The sequence below is a fragment of the Pimephales promelas genome, chromosome 23 (assembly GCF_988280905.1).
Source record: "Pimephales promelas chromosome 23, fPimPro1.hap1.1, whole genome shotgun sequence".
Lineage (NCBI taxonomy): Eukaryota > Metazoa > Chordata > Actinopteri > Cypriniformes > Leuciscidae > Pimephales > Pimephales promelas.
Window position 1 is genome coordinate 207,238 of NC_142791.1, and position 18,924 is coordinate 226,161.

At 40.0% G+C, this 18,924-nt stretch overlaps 1 protein-coding gene across 3 annotated transcripts in view; it reads right to left on the minus strand.

Annotated features, from left to right (window-relative positions):
• Positions 1-8,240: 8,240 nt before the first annotated feature.
• The window catches only part of kirrel3a (kirre like nephrin family adhesion molecule 3a), a 152,828-nt gene continuing 142,144 nt past the window's right edge, over positions 8,241-18,924 (minus strand). For all 3 annotated transcript variants that reach the window (XM_089126089.1, XM_039677842.2, XM_089126090.1), the window contains exons 9-16: positions 18,027-18,153; positions 16,038-16,138; positions 14,661-14,859; positions 14,166-14,273; positions 12,599-12,682; positions 12,346-12,455; positions 11,475-11,561; positions 8,241-9,580 (exon numbers count right to left, since the gene is read on the minus strand). In XM_089126089.1, the coding sequence (XP_088982215.1) occupies positions 9,116-9,580; positions 11,475-11,561; positions 12,346-12,455; positions 12,599-12,682; positions 14,166-14,273; positions 14,661-14,859; positions 16,038-16,138; positions 18,027-18,153 (1,281 nt within the window). In that variant the 3' untranslated portion in view covers positions 8,241-9,115. The remainder of the gene's footprint in view (positions 9,581-11,474; positions 11,562-12,345; positions 12,456-12,598; positions 12,683-14,165; positions 14,274-14,660; positions 14,860-16,037; positions 16,139-18,026; positions 18,154-18,924) is intronic.

Here is an 18,924-nt window from a genome sequence, read left to right on the forward strand (position 1 = left end):
CCAGAATTTATGGTTTACTCACCTCTTTTTTTACCACTACACCTCCGCACATGGAAATGCACATCGTACAATGAAAAAATCAGCCCATTTATAAATGACACACATTACAAACCAATTAAAATGTTTTCATGATTTAACGTAATCTACAAATAATGAAATCCCATTAAGCGACTGTTGTGTAAAACGAGTGCTCTTGAATGCGTAGTGCTTGTTTTGTGCGTTTGTTAGGCAGGGCTTGGTAAACTGGGTCAATTAGAAGCAATTAAATATCATTCTCCTTTGTTTGTATTATACACGCATAAGCATTAACATTCATGACATTAATAAAAAATTAACCTACTTTATAAAACTGAGATCAGTTAAAATCATTATCTTCGGCTTGCCTTAGGCTCCTCGTGTAGGGGATCGGTCTGAAACATTATGGCGAAACGAAGCCTCGTTTGTTGAAATCACATGTCTTGGCAAGTTCCCGACCCAAAACAGTGTTTCAGCATCATAACCCTAACCCTAACCATAACCCTAACCGTAACCCTAACCCTAACCCTAAACGTAACCCTTCAGGGATTTACTTTGACTCCCAAGTGGAGTGTGTGTGTGTGTGTGTAGCGCTTGCAGGATTGATGTCGTGGATTAAAGTAACTCGCTGCTGTTCTGTATGGCATCTATCATATGCTACGTACGGTATATCGTTGCATGGTTAAGTAATCTGCCCATTAAATATAAAAGTCACAACTTCAGAACGTGATTAGAAGAGCTGCAAAAATAATTGCCATATTCCCCCATTTACCCTTCAAAAGATGTTTCAGAAAAAAAATCTGAGTTGTTTTAACCCAGCCATTGGGTTAAATGTTGGGTTAAAAATGTACAGTTGAAAGTGAAAGTTGAAGTTGGGTTAAAATTTTAAATGACATTTTTAACCCAACATTTGGGTTTGTCCATATTTGACCCAAAGTTGGGTTAAAACAACCCAGCATTTTTAGAGTACACACCGCTTTATAACAGTGTAGCAGAAATTACATAAAATGCATATCTGTTGTCTCGATATTTCTCAATAATGTCTTAAGATGATATTTAAAAGCTTAGTTTTATAATCAAGGCTCTGTAGTTTTATGTTTTGCAATAGAAGGATGATTACACTCTGGGTTGTTTTAACCCAAATTTGGGTAAACCATGGACGAACCCAAATGTTGGGTTAAAAATGTCATTTAAAAATTGAACCCAACTTCAACTGTAGCCTATATTTTTTTAATTACATTTTTAACCCAACATTTGGGTTTGTCCATAATTGACCCAAATTTGGGTTGAAATAACCCAGCATTGTTTAGAGTGTAAGAGTTTTACGTTATTATGATGGTCCCTTTAACACACTCTGTGGACTATAAGGAGCGTTTACTAACTCTTACTGGAGTGTTGGTCGAGTATTGACTGGCAGGGTTAGAATAAGTAGAAATGTAGTTGCAAACTTTAATACTCTAATGAGAGTTGCTGAACATGTAGTTTACTCATAGTTACTCATAGTCAACAGAAATCAAAATAAGGTGTTTTCAGCGGATGCCCTCACTTATATTTCTGAACAATTATAAATGAAGGGTGTGTAATTATGCGTAGGATGATGTGTTTTCTTTTCTGAGGTGTATATAATGGAATATTACAATGATTGAAGGACAGCATCTGGAAATGTTATGCAAGTTTCGATTCTTGAAGTATATATAACTAACTAAACTTTCACACTCTCTTCATTTCCCTTCTTTAAAATGCTGATAATGTCAACCTAATTAGTCTGTGATTGTGCAATCATGAACAATTATTGGACCGCCCTCATGTGCATAATACAAATGACAATTAATTACAGATGGTAATTGTCAGCGTTTGGTTAGCGAGCAGGATCACGCGTGAGGGACGCCGACCTCATCAGCAGAACCGTGTGTGTGTGTGTGTGTGTGTGTGTGTGTGTGTGTGTGTGTGTGAGCTCGGGGAAAATGACATGTTGTTGTTGTTTTTTGCTGTTATTTTGTGTTTCTGTTTTATAATACTTTATCACACACACTGTAGCTGTTTGGCTCATTGGCAAGCATTAGGTTTGTCCTGACTGAGAGAACATTTGAATTTAAATCTCATAATATGAATTATACAGTCAAATAAAGGGTTAGAAGATTTATGAGGCGTTTAGTTGAAAGGAAACTCTCATTTTTCACCACTGGAGACGAAGCATCACATCAACAATAGTACAGTCTATTGAGAGATATTTTAACGATCAATTTCACCTCATCTGAAAGGATATAACCTTAAACATCCGTCTGAAGATGAATCATTACACCAGCTTCAGCAATATCTCAGATTCAGAGATATTTATCGATCTTTGTGTCCAAAGCAGAAGTTTAACATGCTCAGGATTTTCCAAAGAAGGCAAGGACAAACTCATGCGAAAGACATTGCAATTAAGTTCTGAAGCCGAGCGAGCCAATTAAAGCTGTAGTTTTACACAAACATCAGTGTGGACCATTATGGTCATTATCTGTGAACACGGATCAATCCACCAAAGAGCTCTCCGCTGGAACCGACGACTCATTTAGGAGTAATTTGAGCTGTGGAAATGGGGATATCTGTGATTCTCCAGGTCAGAGAGAACAACGAGCGCCGAAAAAGAAAAGAATTGACATGCATATTGATTTGTGACGGTCCTTCAGAGACAACACGTCAGAAGTTAGTTTGCCATCGACCGGCTCGACCGCCTCTGATATTAATAACCAAAGGCAAATACTTCAAGCAGGACTGGACGTGTCCATCATCCTAAAGACACACACACACACACACACACACACACACACACACACACACGCACACACACACACGCACGCACGCACGCACGCACGCACGCACGCACGCACGCACACACGCACGCACGCACGCACGCACGCACGCACGCACGCACGCACACACACACACACACACACACACACACACACACACACACACACACACACACACACACACACGCACACACACACACACACACACACACACACACACACACACACACACACACACACACACACGACAAGATGACCGGGTCGATGTTGGCCCCAGTCTCCCAGGTAAAGTCCTGATTATCTTGATGGTTCTACTTATTATACATCCAACGCACATGGCACCCTTTAGCGTCAAATGAGACGCAGATATATACGGGCAGAAGGCGCCTCCTAGTGGTCTAACCCTCACCCTACACCAGACCTAACCCTACCCATCACCAAAGCGTGTTATATTGATGCTAAAGGGTGCCATGCGCGTCGGATGTTGATGCTTTGGCAAAAGTTGCGTATACGATGCCTTGGGATGAGAATGTGTTGGACTTTTTTACCACAGATTTTCAGTAAATAGCAGTTCAAAGACTATTATCATCATGTTCATGTAAGATCTGCTGAACTTCATATTCAAGACATACAGTATCACGTCATAATTATGAAGGTTTCATGTCAGTCTTATGCACACCCCTTCAAGTAAAGTGCTACCAAACATTGTTATTTGTGTTCTGCTCATCTTCCATCTCATAAATACTGAAGTAATAGATTATACAACTTCAACTGTAATTATTTCAGACTCTTTTTGGAAAGTCAAATGCATTGCGTTGTGCCGCACTTTCTAACCAATGATTTTTTTACTAATATTTTGCCTTTTTATTAGATATTGGAAAAGTCATGGAAACGTAGGCTATAAAATATTAAAAGGTCATGGAAAAGTAATGTATTTTTAAATATTTTTTATATCATTAGATATAATATAGAACAAGCACAACCTCAGAAATGATGGAGGCGATGCACAAAGCTCAGAAATCTGTAAAAAAAAAAAAAAAATCATTTGATAGATTACAGTCCACAAAGAGAAATTTCAAGCAAGAAAATACATTGACTTTGAGAAATTTGCATGATTTTTCCATGACCTTTTAACATTTTATATGTTTAGACTTTTCCAGGGGTGAAATAATATCCAGGAGCGTTTGTGGGACCGTGTTTCAGTCATCCTGGCACCTCAAACATACAGAAAAAATATTCAGTATATCCTGCAGAAATAGTGTAAGCTCATTTAAACCGTTTGATATACGAAAAATGCATTTTTGTCAGACACCCGTTTATATTTAGTGATAGTTGTAGGCAAATGAGTCACAATTTAAGCGTGCGTGTGAATCTTCAGAAAAGGCCTTTGAGAGAAAATGATGAATGATCAGTTTGTGTTCGCCCTGCTCTTATAAAGGTCAAGATGGACGAGTGCGATCCTCGTTCTCTTCAGACTGAGGAGATCTCCTGATCTGCTGTTCCTCGGCTCATCTCCACCGGTGATTTCTCTCATGTCAGACTTCCTCTCGCCATATGTGCAGCGGGGAACAACTCAATAGCAGAAGACGAGCAGTTTCGGATTGATTCTTCTTTAATATTTTGTGTTGCGCTTGTAATTGCTTTGTGCTGTTGTTGAGCAGCAGGTTGATTCTGAACTTCATCGCTTCATTACACACAGAAAAATAAATGGAAAGTTTTCTACTTAATCTTCAAGATGTTCTCAAGAAAATAAAATACAATCTGTCAAACACAGGGTAGGCCTACTATTGTTTTGAAAATTTCATTTTTTCAATTTAGGAAGTTTTAATGAAGAATAATACTTTTTTTAATTACATTTTTACTGTTTTAAAATGATTTTTGTCCTTGGTTTTGTAGTGCAAGTGTAGTTATCATTCATAACAGCACCACGACTTGTTCAAACCTGCACATAAATACAGTAACACATCATAAAATATTACAGTATCGCTCTAGTTTTGCAAGGATTCATTTTTTCAGTTTGTTGTCTTTCATAACCAGTGTTAGGTAAGTTGATTTAAAAATGTAATTGATTACTAGCTACAAATTACATCCACAACAGAGTATTTAGATTACTGTAATTACTCTCTAAAAACTACTTTCTAAATCTCGACCAGTTGAACATGAAACTGCTCTTTTAATTGTTTCAAACTAATATGAAGTTGCACATATTATTTTTGAACTGACAAAATGGAGGTTACAGTAAATTATGATGTTAAATCCACTCTGTAAAAAAATGATTTTCATGATTAATCACATTTTTTTGTCAAATCAACTTAGATAATTAACATGGTTCAGATAACATGATATTTTGAGTTTCTGTTTCAATGAACTCCATATTTAAAAGCAACCAGGTAACTTACCTTATTATTATTTTTTATAGCGCACTAATGTTTTATGAATAGTTCAACAACAATATTTAATTCAATTACATCAGAAGTAACTTTTAAAAAATTAAATGTAAACCCTTACTTTTTCAAGGGAAAAACTGCAGAAAAAATATTTAAATAGAATTAGGCGAATAAGACCCAACACTGTTCATAACTCATTGTAGATGAACATATATTTTACATTAACTAAAATGAATAAGCGCTAAAAAGTTATGGTTTATTGTTATTTAATAGGCTAGTTGTTGGTTAGTGATAAAGTGTTATTTAAGCTTAATAGTGTTATTTGATCATAATAACCCTGGGACAATAAATCACACGCTGTTTCTGTTATTGTTCGCATCTTCCTCTCAGTTCGTCTCTGTTTTGAATAACCCCCGGATGCTCGAGTCGTTGAGGAGATGCAGAGACTCGTCTCACACAGCGCCGGATGAAGATCGGGTTTATAGAAATGTTTCATCATCATCATCATCATCATGATCAGAGATTCAGAGGCTCGAGTCATCTTCCTGCAGGTTTCGCACAGCGCATGATGAGGGATGACGCCGTTTATTTAGGCCTTCGGATGTCATATTTCCCAGCATGCTGTGATCATCAGTTTCGGAGCGTTTGGGGGATATAAATGTGCATACTTGTATCTTAATTTACATAAAGATCTCGGTGTCTGCTGTAAATGTGAGTGCGCGAGAAGACTCGGTTGAGCAGCTCTGACCGCGCGCGCGCCCGTGTCCACAACAACATGACGTGTGCGCGCGTGTGGAGTAGCGCCGATAAAGTTTAAGGCACGAGCTCGAAAGTTGTGTACAGTCTGGATTGGGCTAAATTGAAGCATTAAGCCGCCATCACTTCTGTCCGTGTGCAGAATCAATAGATGCATCCTCAGGGTGTCTGCTGAAGTCATTTACTCAGCGCTGGTCACAACAGATAGGCAAATTCAGCTCCACACACACACACACACACACACACACACACACACAGCGCAGGACACTGACTGGAGAATGTGCTGATGAAGGCTTTTCCAAATAGCTGCACTTACGAAGTGTGTGACTAGACTTTCGATTAAGATGACAAAGCCGGAAGCAACAAGGGCTGTAATTTAATCCAGTGCGAACACGAGGCTCTGTACCTCCAGGAAGATCATCCATGAAGTCCATTTAGTGTCCAGATGGATCCGTCGTGGTCAGGACAACCTTTAAAAGCCAAGATGATGGATTAAAGCCGCAGTAGAACTCATTTGTATAAAGATGTTTAGAGGGTTTGTGGAATATCACTAATGCTATGGCGGCGGCGGGGAGATTGCATCAGTAGGTTTGCATGTCGCTTTATTCGAGGAGGGCCGATTCAGCTTTTATTTCAATACAACATCGGACAACAGCATCTATGCATTCTAGGTAATAAGAGTTATTCAATTCCAACGCTAATTAAACTCTTCAGATCCAGCATTACTCACTGTAAAAAATAAAACTATGATTTTTACAGTAAAAAACCGGCAGCTGTGGTTGCCAGAACTTTACCGTCAAAAATACGGTTGCAGCGTAATTGGTTTTACAGACTTACCCTAAAATTTACAGTAATAAACTGTATTTCATTATATGATAAAATGTTAATTTACCAACCCAATGAAGTATTGATATCTATTTTGTAATACACTGACAAACAACAATCATCACATGATCAATCAAAGCTCATCACAAGCAGTCTTTCATTAAAAGGTTAATACTTGTATAAAGAAGCTACACACATTCATGGTAACACACATGAAATTAAAAAATGCAATAAACATTAATTTAATAACGTTAAATGTAATATAAAACCCTAATATACAAAAAAAAAATATGATTAACCAGTTATTTCAACAAAAAGTGTCATAGCAGGGAATTGTGGGAATGTCAATTTACAGTTTTTCACTGTAAATTATACAATGAGAAGTTCTTTTTCACTTTCAAAAACTGTAAATTTAACGGTATTTTACCGTAAAATTACTTGAAATGTACCATGGGATCCATCCCAGACCAGTTATTTATAGTATGGTATATATAAACAGTTTTGCACTGTAGAATTTTACCTGTCAAAATTAGGATTATTTTTGATTAGACGGTTTAATTTTTGCGGTTAGAAATAAACTCTCAGGCTGTAATGATTCATTAAAAGAATCAACTCATTCGTTCAGAAATCAGACGACTCTGAACCGGCTCATGAAAGTCACTGGCTGCGTCTCAAATCACACACTTCCCCACTAAACGAAAAACAGCGCATGACAAAAGACGTTTGTCCAATTTCAACGTACTTATAAAAGCGTCTGCAAAACGTACCCCAGATGACCAACGAATTCCAGCTTGAGTCTGATGTGTGCAAATGGTCACTTTACTATCCCATGAGGCCAAGGGAGAGTGTTTGTGAAGCGACACTACTGACCTGCTAGGGCACATGATGAACACTTGCTGACTGTGGTCGCCTACATCTGGGTTATCCTCCTTTTTTACCGGTCACAGAGTAATCACAGACTATTCAAAACAAAGAAAGGCCTATTTTGATTTCGTTTGGGACTCAGACCACACTAGTGGATCACGAGCTGTTATTGAGTTGATTACAGATTGATCTCCACTTGAGCTGATTGGGTTAATGATCTGCAGCTGCTCCTCCCGAACCTTGTTAATAAAACATCATACAAGCCAGCCTATATTTTTGTCTTAACCAGTTGCATCGAACTTGGTCACGTGTGTTTTTATTTCTGTGCCATTGTGATAGCCTAAGTAGCTAAATCTAGATGCATATTATTCCTCTATTAAATATTGCGTATGTTTTGAGTCTCTGTGACAGTGTTGCATCATGCAGTGTAGAGTTCGAGTCTTCTGTCCAAAGAGCATCTGATGTGTCTCCTTTAAATGAAAGTGAAAAGTTTCATCCCCTATTCATCATCCGTCATGCATATTTCAGTCGCTACATTAGAAATGAGCCTCTGCGGCCGTAATCGAATTTGACAGGAAGTCATGAAAGAGAAAACACGGGCCGCCACCTCAGCTTTAATGACCACAGAACATCGCTCCCACACACTGTTTTATTCAACACTTATTTTGTAATCATGATTATTTGATCAGTGTAATTGCTCTGAGGCACTTCCTGCATCAGTTCAGCAACGTAAACGATTCGCCAGATTCAGGAAGGGAAGCTTACTTAAAACAGTGAGCTTAAACATATCACAGCCTTAAAATAAGCAGAACATCAGAAACACAGGTGGAAATGAGGAGTTCAGTCGTGAATGAGCAAAACAACACCAACAAACACACTGTCGAGGTCCAAAAGAAGCTTTAACAACAGAGCGTTTGAATTCACAGGACGTGTACATATGCAAACGCACTTATTAACCATGAAGCGCTGAAACGATCAGCTCACGTATACGAAAAAAAGAGGAGGAGGATTTACATTCTGGTCTCCGTCGTGTAAACACTGTCTCCGCACACACATGCAGTTTCACATCGCATCGGGACAAAACAACACGGCATCAAATCAGAGAGACGAGAGACCGCGGAGAGAGATGTAATTAAAAAACAGTTTAGTGCACACAAGTGATATCTATCTTACAGTCTTTAGAAAAGCACAGATGATCATTTTCAGGAGGATCGTTCATCCTCGTTAACAGACATCCTTGTGCTTTGGGCAGGTTTGGCTCCGTCCGTTAGAGACGCGAACACGAGCCTGGAGTTTTGGTGGCGACTCCTGATTGTCATGTTGTAGGACCACATCCAAGGGCGCTTCCACAAAGGAAGATCTAAAAAACACGTGACTTTTCAAAATATACAGAAACATTAGCTTGGCGTGTCGGTTTAGTCTTTCCAGGATATGTCCACGAGTGACGCATGAAGCACAGGCGTCAGCGTCGCGTTAAACGTGCGTCTGCATGCGTTTCTGCAGCGGTCGGGTCAGGTCTGAGTTTTGGGACGACGACTGCGAGTAGTGGGACGACGACGACACGGAGGCTTTGCTAGCTTTGTCGAAGTGCGCGTAGCCCTCCTGCTTGCTGTAGCTGCTGACGCTGCTGTCGCACTGCGTGTCCTGGAACGAGCTGGAGTCGCTCAGGGACGCCCGCTGGTACTCGCGCTCGCACAGCTCGATGGAGCTGCTGCCCATGCCCAGCACGAAGCGCTGGCTGTAGTCGTACAGGCGGTTGGGGCCGGCGCCCAGCGTGTTGTAAATGTTGGTGTAAGACATGCCGGTGGGGACGCGGTGCTTCCCGAGGGTCGCCGTGGCCGGGTTTCGGACCTCCGCGTTCTGGTTGGCCGTCAGAGAAATGGTCGGGGTCGGCTGCTCTTTGAAGGTGTTCACGCTGTAGTATCCGTTGGTTGGATCCTATTAGATAGAAATAAATACATTTCGGAAATCATTTAACTCTTTCCGTGCCATTGGCGGGCATTTATGAGACACCGCCATTCACAGAAATGTTATGCATTCTCGACTCAAACTCACCTGCCACATCAAATGAATCTTTCTGTTTGTTGCTGGACATTTGGATTATTAAATACGGAGGCGTATTGCATTCACTTGAAGAAAAAAAATCTACTCTGTTTTTCTGAATTAACGAGTTAAATATCTCAGAATTACGAGATAATTTTTCATGGAAAAAAGTTTTTGCTCTGTTTTTGTGTATTAATGAGTTAATTGTTCATGAGAAAAATAGTTTTTGCTCTGTTTTTTTCTGAATTAATGAGTTCATTTTTCATGAGAAAAAAGTTTTTGCTCTGTTTTTCTGAATTAAAAACAGAAAAATTAACTCGTTAATTCAGAAAAACAGAGCAAAAAAAAAAATCCATGAAAAATTAACTTGTTAATTCAGAAAAACAGAGCAAAAATGTTTTTTCTCATGAAAAATTAACTCATTAATTCAGAAAAACAGAGCAAAAATGTTTTTTCTCATGAAAAATTAACGCATTAATTCAGAAAAACAGAGCAAAAAAAATTCCATGAAAAATTAACTCATTAATTCAGAAAAACGAGCAAAAAATTTTTTTCTCATGAAAAATTAACTCATTAATTCAGAAAAACAGAGCAAAAAAAATTCCATGAAAATTAACTCATTAATTCAGAAAAACAGAGCAAAACATTTTTTTCTCATGAAAAATTAACTCATTAATTCAGGAAAACGAGCAAAAAATTTTTTTCTCATGAAAAATTAACTCATTAATTCAGAAAAACAGAGCAAAAAAAATTCCATGAAAATTAACTCGTAAATTCAGAAAAACAGAGTAGATTTTTTTATTTTTTTTATCAGAGTAGATTTTTTCTATTTCTATTACAGGAGTGTTATGGTATACACCTTTCAGCCTGAATAAAAAGCTAAATGAGAGAAAAAGAAAAAAGAGCCTGATTTTCCTCTCATGTGTCTGTAAGCTGTAAAAAGCCAAGGTCAAGTTTAGCTCACACTAATTATAGGCAGCGTGACATGGAAATTAGGGAACAGACTGATAACTGTCCCACGCTAAGAAGATTACATGGTTTAGTGGTGTGAAACAGTCATCTCCAGCATAAACAGTCAAATCCTGTTATCAGCTAATTAAATGGACCTTGACGATTCATGTCGGCATTAAATATGCCAAATAATCTCCATAAAAATTCACTCCCATTTTATTTTTGGCCAATTTCTATATAGATAACATATATCTAATCCCAGTGGCCTTGTGTGAGCGCTGAGGTGAAATAACTCGTGATTCCTGGATTGTATGGTGTTGTCCGAGTCAAGGCCGCGCCTCTCTGATTGGGGGCCAATGGCTATCGTACTCGATGGAACGCAATAATTCAAGAGTGACGGATGATGACGATTTTGCCTTGAGGGATTGTTAAGCCAAGTGTGTTTGTCCGTAGAAACTCGGATGATCAAGTTGCCCGGCCCGAGCTCCAGACTGAAGTCTAGCAAAGCGGCTTTCATTAAACGAATTAGCATGCACATTCAACCAAACGTCCCGGTACACTCTCAATTACCAGTGAACGTAATGAAAGCTTGCGCACTGGAGATCAGTCAGCATGACAACACGTCCATTTAGGAACATTTCTTTAATGGACTCGGTAAAGAAACAGAACACGGCCAGGAACTCTGAAACGAGTCAGAGAGCGCGAGTTCCCCAACTCTGCTTTATTAGATTCTGTGAGATTACGCGGCTGTTTTATTAAATCTGTTTTTTATGAGTGTGATGGAGAAATGTCTCTCTGGGGTTATGTAATGGTGACAGATGTGAGTTCTGTTCATCACCTTAATGTGCTGCAGCTCCCTCTCCTCCTCCTGCAGGACCTCCAACTGTTTCAACACCGACTCTTGCTGAAACTCCGATCTCTCCATCTGAAAGCCGAGAGAAAGTGAGATGATGCAGGAGATGTGATTTCAGCCTGTTAGCATGTACAGGAGAATTTCAGCATCTTGCAAGAACAGAAATCCCTCAAAGCTGTGGTCTGATCAGAGTTCAGGGATGCTGCAGAGCTGTAATCTGAGTCCCGCAGGGGTTTATGGGAAAAAAAAAAGAAGTATATTCTGACAGACTTAAAGCGAGGACTGGACAAGAAACTGGCGATTGTGACAGCGACGAGGTTGTGTCCAGCAACTCAACAAGCCGGAGAAACTTATAGCTTTATGCAAATGAGCAGCAATTACTTCCAGGCACACAATAAAATACGACGTGTGGGAAAACAACTCTGACTGAGTTTACTTTATGCACCGATAATCGTTCATCTGCTTCATGATGTAGCACTGCTATAATTTATGTACAAACCCTTTCCTCTTCAGAATGTATAATAAGAAAAAGATTCCTTGTCAAAATATAATTAAATTAGAGTTTTACTGGCAACGCATATAATTTGTGAGAAGACCAATATTGTGAAGGCAGCTACTATTACAACAACAAAACACGAGGCTAAAGACAGCCAGATACACCCTCATATCTAGGATAACATTTGACTATACCTGCACTGAGAGCTGAAAACATCACAATAACTGAGAAGAATGCAAACCAACCAACCAATCAATCAATCAATCAATCAATCAATCAATCAATCAATCAATCAATCAATCAATCAATCAATCTGTGGAGAGAAGTGTAGAGAGAGGGGGATTAAAGGGGCAAACTCACCATCATTTGCTTCATGTTGCTGTGTTCTTCCGGCTCTCTGGCGGCATTATGGTCCTTATGGACAATCTCCACGCGAATGTCATTTTTAGCCGACACGACCCCTTTGAGATCTGCCAGAAATCATTCTGATTAGCCATAGCGACGCAAACCACACAATATCCTACAGCTTCTGCTGAGCTCTGACATGACTCTGAGACTCGTGATCAACATGCATGGATATTTTCCCAGAACGCGGCCACTAATATGAGCTTACTTTCGCCTTTTAAAGGGCCGGAGAGCTCTCGCTGCCGAGAGGAGAGTGACACTGGGAGTGATGACATCACCAGGTGCATGTCCTCTGTGGAGAATGGCCACAACATGCAAAGAAAGGAAGAGAGATCACATGGTTAAAAAGCGAGGTCTGTACAGCTGGAGCTCACCGCTAATGGAGGCAATTTACGAACACAAAGATAAGACAAAGACCTCAGATCGTGAGTAAGGGGTGCGGGTGTGCTCTTATCATTGCGTGGGACAGTAATGAGGAAATGTGGCTTGCCGAGCTACAAGATACTGGAACCGTAATGGAGTTCAACTACCGTCAAGCCTCCCTTCCTTTTGCTGCATTACAGGTTAAAGAAGCTAACTACACCAAACTAATCGTGCAATTTCAATTTAATACTATATACTAACACTTTATTTTAGGGTCCAACACTTTATTTAGAGATTTTGTTTACATTTTTTGCCGCTCCAGTCAGAAAGACTGAGAGAAAATGAAAACAAGTTCAATTTATTTTTAATAACCTAAAAGATTCAGGGCTTTTGACAAAACATTCAGGGCTTAAGCCCAATTAGCCAGCCCCTCGCTCCACCCCTGGGGTCAATTATGGACTAACCCAAATGTTGGGTCAAAAATGTCATTTAAAATTTTAACCAAACTTCAACTTTCACTTTCAACTGTTTTAATTACATTTTTGACCAAACATTTGGGTTTGTCCATATTTGACCCAAATTTGGGTTGAAACAACCCAGCATTGTTTAGAGTGTAACCACTACCTGACCATTAATAAGCAGTCATTAGGAGTTTTTTTGGGAAATAGGCTCATTTTACCTCTTCCCCAGAGTTAAACAGTCGAGTTTCACTGTTTTCGAACCAATTCAGCCGATTTTCTGATATTTAGAAGAATAAATCAGTAACCAGACCGTTTCTGCTCTCATTGACTTCCATAGTAGGAAAAAAATATATAAATCAATGAGACCAGAAACTGTCTGGTTACTGATATATTCTTCTAAATATCAGAAAATCGGCTGAATTGGTTCGAAAACGGTGAAACTCTGGGGAAGTGGAGTATCCCTTTAAGGCAAGTTTCATAGTTAATAGTTAGTTAATAGTTATTGGATCCTAATCTAAAGTGCGAATATCAATCACTGTATACATGTATTAAATAGAAATTTACAGATAAAATGTACACTAAATGCAACCATTAAAACTCAAAGACTACGTCATTTATATAACCGAGTAAAAACAGTGATAACGAGCTCCATTTTGTATTATTTATTCATGTTTTTTAATTATGTTAATTTCAGACTTGATTCCAGGAGAGTTAGCTCAGCTTTATACACGATAACGTAAAAAGAGCGATGTAGTGTTTTGTCTCGCTACACTGCTAATTGTTGGAAAAACAACTTATTATTGTAAACAACACTAATTTTGACACCATCGGCGGGCGCAGCCGTCATGCTACAGGAGGATGTGCCGTAGTTAAGCAGTGCTCCTATTAATTAGTGTGTGTGTGTGGAGGACGCTGCATTGCCGAGTCGCCTCTGTTTTCGAGCTCACTTACTCCTCTGCACTCGAGCGCAGCAGAACGCCCCCAGGGTCCCGATGAGGACGACGAGAGCCAGGAACGCTCCCACTGCGACCCCGATGATGACGGCCAAGCGCAGAGACCCTAAGGAGAACACAGAACCGCCGCGATCATCAGACAACCGCTGACAGAACGGAGAACTCATGAACGTGCGATCAGGAGCCTGTTTGTCACTCGAGGAGACATAATGAAGTCGTGTCCCATTAAATCCCACGGGATGAGCTGACCTCCTTCAGTAACTCAGCTCGGCACCTTGGGACCGAGGAAAATGGGCCAGTATTTGAATAAAAAATACCATCTAATTTCATTTAAATATTTCAAAGAAATCCTCTAGGCAAGTTCAAAGGATTACGGGCTGTTTAGATTAGGGCACAAATGGAAGTTATGAATAAGTGGGAAATCCACAGATTAAAGTAGGTGACGTTTACCTGAATAAACAGTCAATGCTCTGAGAAATCACGTGATTATCACCTTGCTCTCTGAGGCGAATGATCTCGGTGTCGGAGCCGAAGCTGTTCCAGGCGGTGCAGTTGTAGATGGTCTGGAAGTCCGCAGGGACGATGTTGCTCATGGTGAGGGTGGAGATGACCCCTTCCTCTGTGCTGACCGTCTCCACGGTGTACCGGCCCGACGTTCCAGACTCCAGCACGGTCTCTTTCCACGACCATGCCTAGTGCACAGCATAAAAACAGGACTTTCAAGAACACAAGTGAAGCATTTCAGGGCAGTTTTGCTATTGTGAAAGACTCGAGCCCACGAGCGCAGCGGGTCAGCTGGATTAATGCACTTTTTACTTAGACTGAAAAAACGCTTTTGCGGTTCAGTCCATTCTGCTTCTTCCCAGCATGCATGGAGTCATGAATAATTAATGTGGTTGCATTGTCTGACGGTTTGCCAATCTGATTTACACCGGCTGCTCTGTGATGTCAGGAGGAGTTTGTTCCTCCATTTAAAGTGATTGATTGTTTGGTGCGAGTGTTAAAGGTCTGTGTGTGGTGGTGTTTCACAAAGGGTTTGTTTCTGTGGCCCCGTGAGAGGTCATGTGATGTTGTCAATAGTTTTGGACTCGAGTCTCCTTCACATTCATCTAGAAAACATAATAAAACTAATCATGCATAAAATGGAGTTGCTATAAATAATCATATCATTTAATATTACAGCAGAAGTCGAGGCAACTTGACATTTTAAATCCAGTCAAGACATTTACTTTAAGAAAAGGAATTCATCTCTCCCCTCATTATTTAAAGGGTTCGTCCACTCAATCATCTCGTTCAACCCCGTTCATCTTCTGAACACAAATGAAGATATTTCTGATTGACTCTGAGAGCTGGATCGCTCCTCCATAGGCTTCTATTGTAATTGAAACTTGCCAGCCCAGAAAGTTAGTAAAGACATCGTTAAAATAGTCCAAGTGAGGGTTAGGGTTAGGGTTAGAGTCAGCGGCTCAACCTTAAGATTATCAAGCGACGAGAATCTATAAAAGACTTTTTAATAAACAAAAATAACGACTGTGAGTGAGTTCACGTAGTGTGCCAGCGCAGCGCCTCTGGGTCGGACGTCACACGTAGGCTCGCTATTGGCTGACCCTGGTCATGTGTGTGATGCTGGCCAATAGTGAGCCTCCATGGAAGCCTACGCAGAAGCTCAGTTGAATATATTGTAAAATGTAATTTATTTCAGCTGAATATTCAACATGTCATCCATTCACATGATCCTTCAGAAATCATTGTAATATGCTGATTTGGTAGCAGTTGTTATTATTGAGAACAGCAGCGCTGATTCATATTTTTGTTGTCTCACTGTTATGACTTTAATGAAACTGATTGAGAAGTATGTTTGTGGACTCACGATGCGGTCGGGAGGGGGGGTGCTGCGGATGAAGCACTTGATCTGGCCCTTCTCCCCGTACAGCGCCTGCTGCGTCTGTGTGCTGGAGATGCTGGGAGGTCCTGAAACACACAACACACACTCAAATCAGCACACACACACACACACGCTGCTGCCGCTTTTACTATCTCAAACCTGTTTTTGATCATCTTAAAAACGCATTCAAACTATGAGCTTTTGAGACAGAGAACGGCAGCTTCCCGTGAGCGAAACTACGATAGAGATGATAGTCCAAAATCTCTATAGGTACATCGCCCGCCCCAAAACAAAAAATGTATTGATTAAATGGACTTGATTAGGTTACTAGATGTTTCACATTTAATATAAATTTATCTAAAAATAAAAAGTACAAAATGAAATGCATGAATGAATCATTCACAAAAGGATCAATAAGTTGCACTTCGAAAAGAAACAAATTTCAATATCATGTACTTTAAACAATGCTGGGGTGTTTTAACCCAAAATTCGGGTCAAATATGGACAAACACAAATGTTGGGTTCAATGTCATTTAACATTTGAACCAAACTTCAACTTTTCATTTTTTTTTTTTTTTTTACATTTTTAACCCAACATTTGTCCATATTTGACCCAGTGTACCAAATATAACAGTCAAATTTACTGAAAAGATCCAACTCCAATAATGATTTGATCGTACATTTCCATTTTCTCACGAATTCACCAAAGCGAGCTAAGTGGATGTTTAGATTTGTTATTTGCTGAATAATAACCCTGTCACATGACTTGACAGTGGATTGCATGGAAGTCTTTCTGTGCTTTTTCAGTGGTTTGGCGCTCGACAGTTCCAGAGCTCATTATATTGAAAAGTGGCATGATATTCTCCAAGTGTGTGTGTGCTCCACGGAAGAAAGACTGGAATGATACGGCGAGTAAATGATGACAATACTGGCTCTTCCCATTGCATCTTATTCAACCAAACTGGAAATAATGCTTAGAGTAAACTTTAATTTCAGAAATAATTAAAAGTGAAAGAGAAAGGAGGGAGATAAAATCATAATAAATGCAATCAAAACATTTCTCCATCCACAGCAGATTGAGGCTCATTGTGTCTCAATGCGAAAACAGATTTTCATTTTAATTGGAGTTGGTGTGTGTGCGAGTGCTATCCTATCCATTCCAGACGGCAGGCTCAGACACAAGCACACCGCACCAGGACGGCGGCGGCACACGATAATACAGGTTTGGGACCACAAAAGTGCACATGATGGCAGAGTTTGTATTATTGATTGAATAATTCCTGGATTAGACTCAAGCAAGTCACACACACGCCGGCCCGACCCCGACCTCGACACAGCAGAGATTACGGATCCACAGATCTTGAACAGGAGCGGTGTTATTGCAAAGCCCTGAGGACTTCTTCAGAGTTTCCATCAAAACAAATGGATAAAGCATACAAAGCTCCAGAACATTTTTCATGAGCTGCTCTACAGAGAGAATAACCAATAAAATAACGCCTACAGCGAGAACAACCCAAACACAAACACATATTTATATGGTCTCTGCTGGTGCTGGGATTATTTTAGCTCGCACGAATGGCCTGTGATTTTTTTTTATTATATTTTAGGGAAAGACGCTTCTTGAAGTGTTGATTCAGAATTGATTCAGAAACCTGGAGTCCTTTAAGCAAATCACTCGGCCTCGTGTGCCCGTGTTTGTCATCTATTGACGAGCGAGAGGAACTGATGAGAGCGGTTCGAGATCATCTCTCCTGATTACGGCCCGTATCTCTGAGGGTCATACACAGCCTGTCTCTGTTATTGCAAAGCTAAACAGTGTGGAAAACATCCGCTTTACCCCGAGACAAATGTGCCTGATCCGACTTCAGAGAGGCTCTTCCAGCTCTCGTGAGGCAAAGCAATCAAACCCAGCAAATGAGGATTAGCAGATGGCAGACTGCATATATATATATATAGAGCGGTTAAAGTACTCACCATTGACAGTAAGCATGACCTCCTTCTCTCCCACTCCCACTCGCGGCACCACAGCCCGACACACGTATTTCCCAGCATCCTCCTGTCTCACGGCCTTCAGTGTCAAGGTGTTCTCGTTACTCAGCACCTGCGAGGGAACAGATGTTCACAACGCCACAGTCTCAGCAACTTCGCAGATATCATTCAAAAGTTTTCTCTTGAAGCAAACCCATGAAGCAGAAGCGCTCCTATAATTACTCATCACCGTAACACAAACACAGCCTCTGCCTTCAGTTGTGAGATCCTAACAGATGACGACCCGAACGAACACAGTGTGCACTACTGAGAACAGACCCGTCACATGACTGTCGTTTTAATTCATCACATCCAGATGGAGAATTAAATAAAGCTCCATAAGTCAGAGTTGCTAACTGGAAATAATGTATAAAAAATGTAAAATAAAAGCACATACTGTAGCAAAATGACTAAAACTTGAATGTAATGTAAAATACAAAAAAGGATTGAAACTTAAAGGATTAGTTCACTATAAAAAAACTTTTGCTGATAATTTCCTCACCCCCGTGTCATCCAAGATGTCCATGTCTTTCTTTCTTCAGTCGAAAAGAAATTAAGGTTTTTGATGAAAACATTCCAGGATTTTCTCCATATAATGGACTTCAATGGGAACCAAACGGTTCAAGGTCCAAATGAGAGTTTCAGTGCAAACTGTTCAAATGTCTTTAAACGACACCAAACGATGAATAAGGGTCTTATCAAGCGAAACTATGTAAAATGTAACAAAAATGTAACTTTTCTAAGGACAAATGCTAGCCTTGCTCTTTTCTGTGAAGCGCGTTTGTAACGTCACGTAATACGTAATTACGTTCAAAAGGTCACGGGCGACGTAGCCGGAAGTACA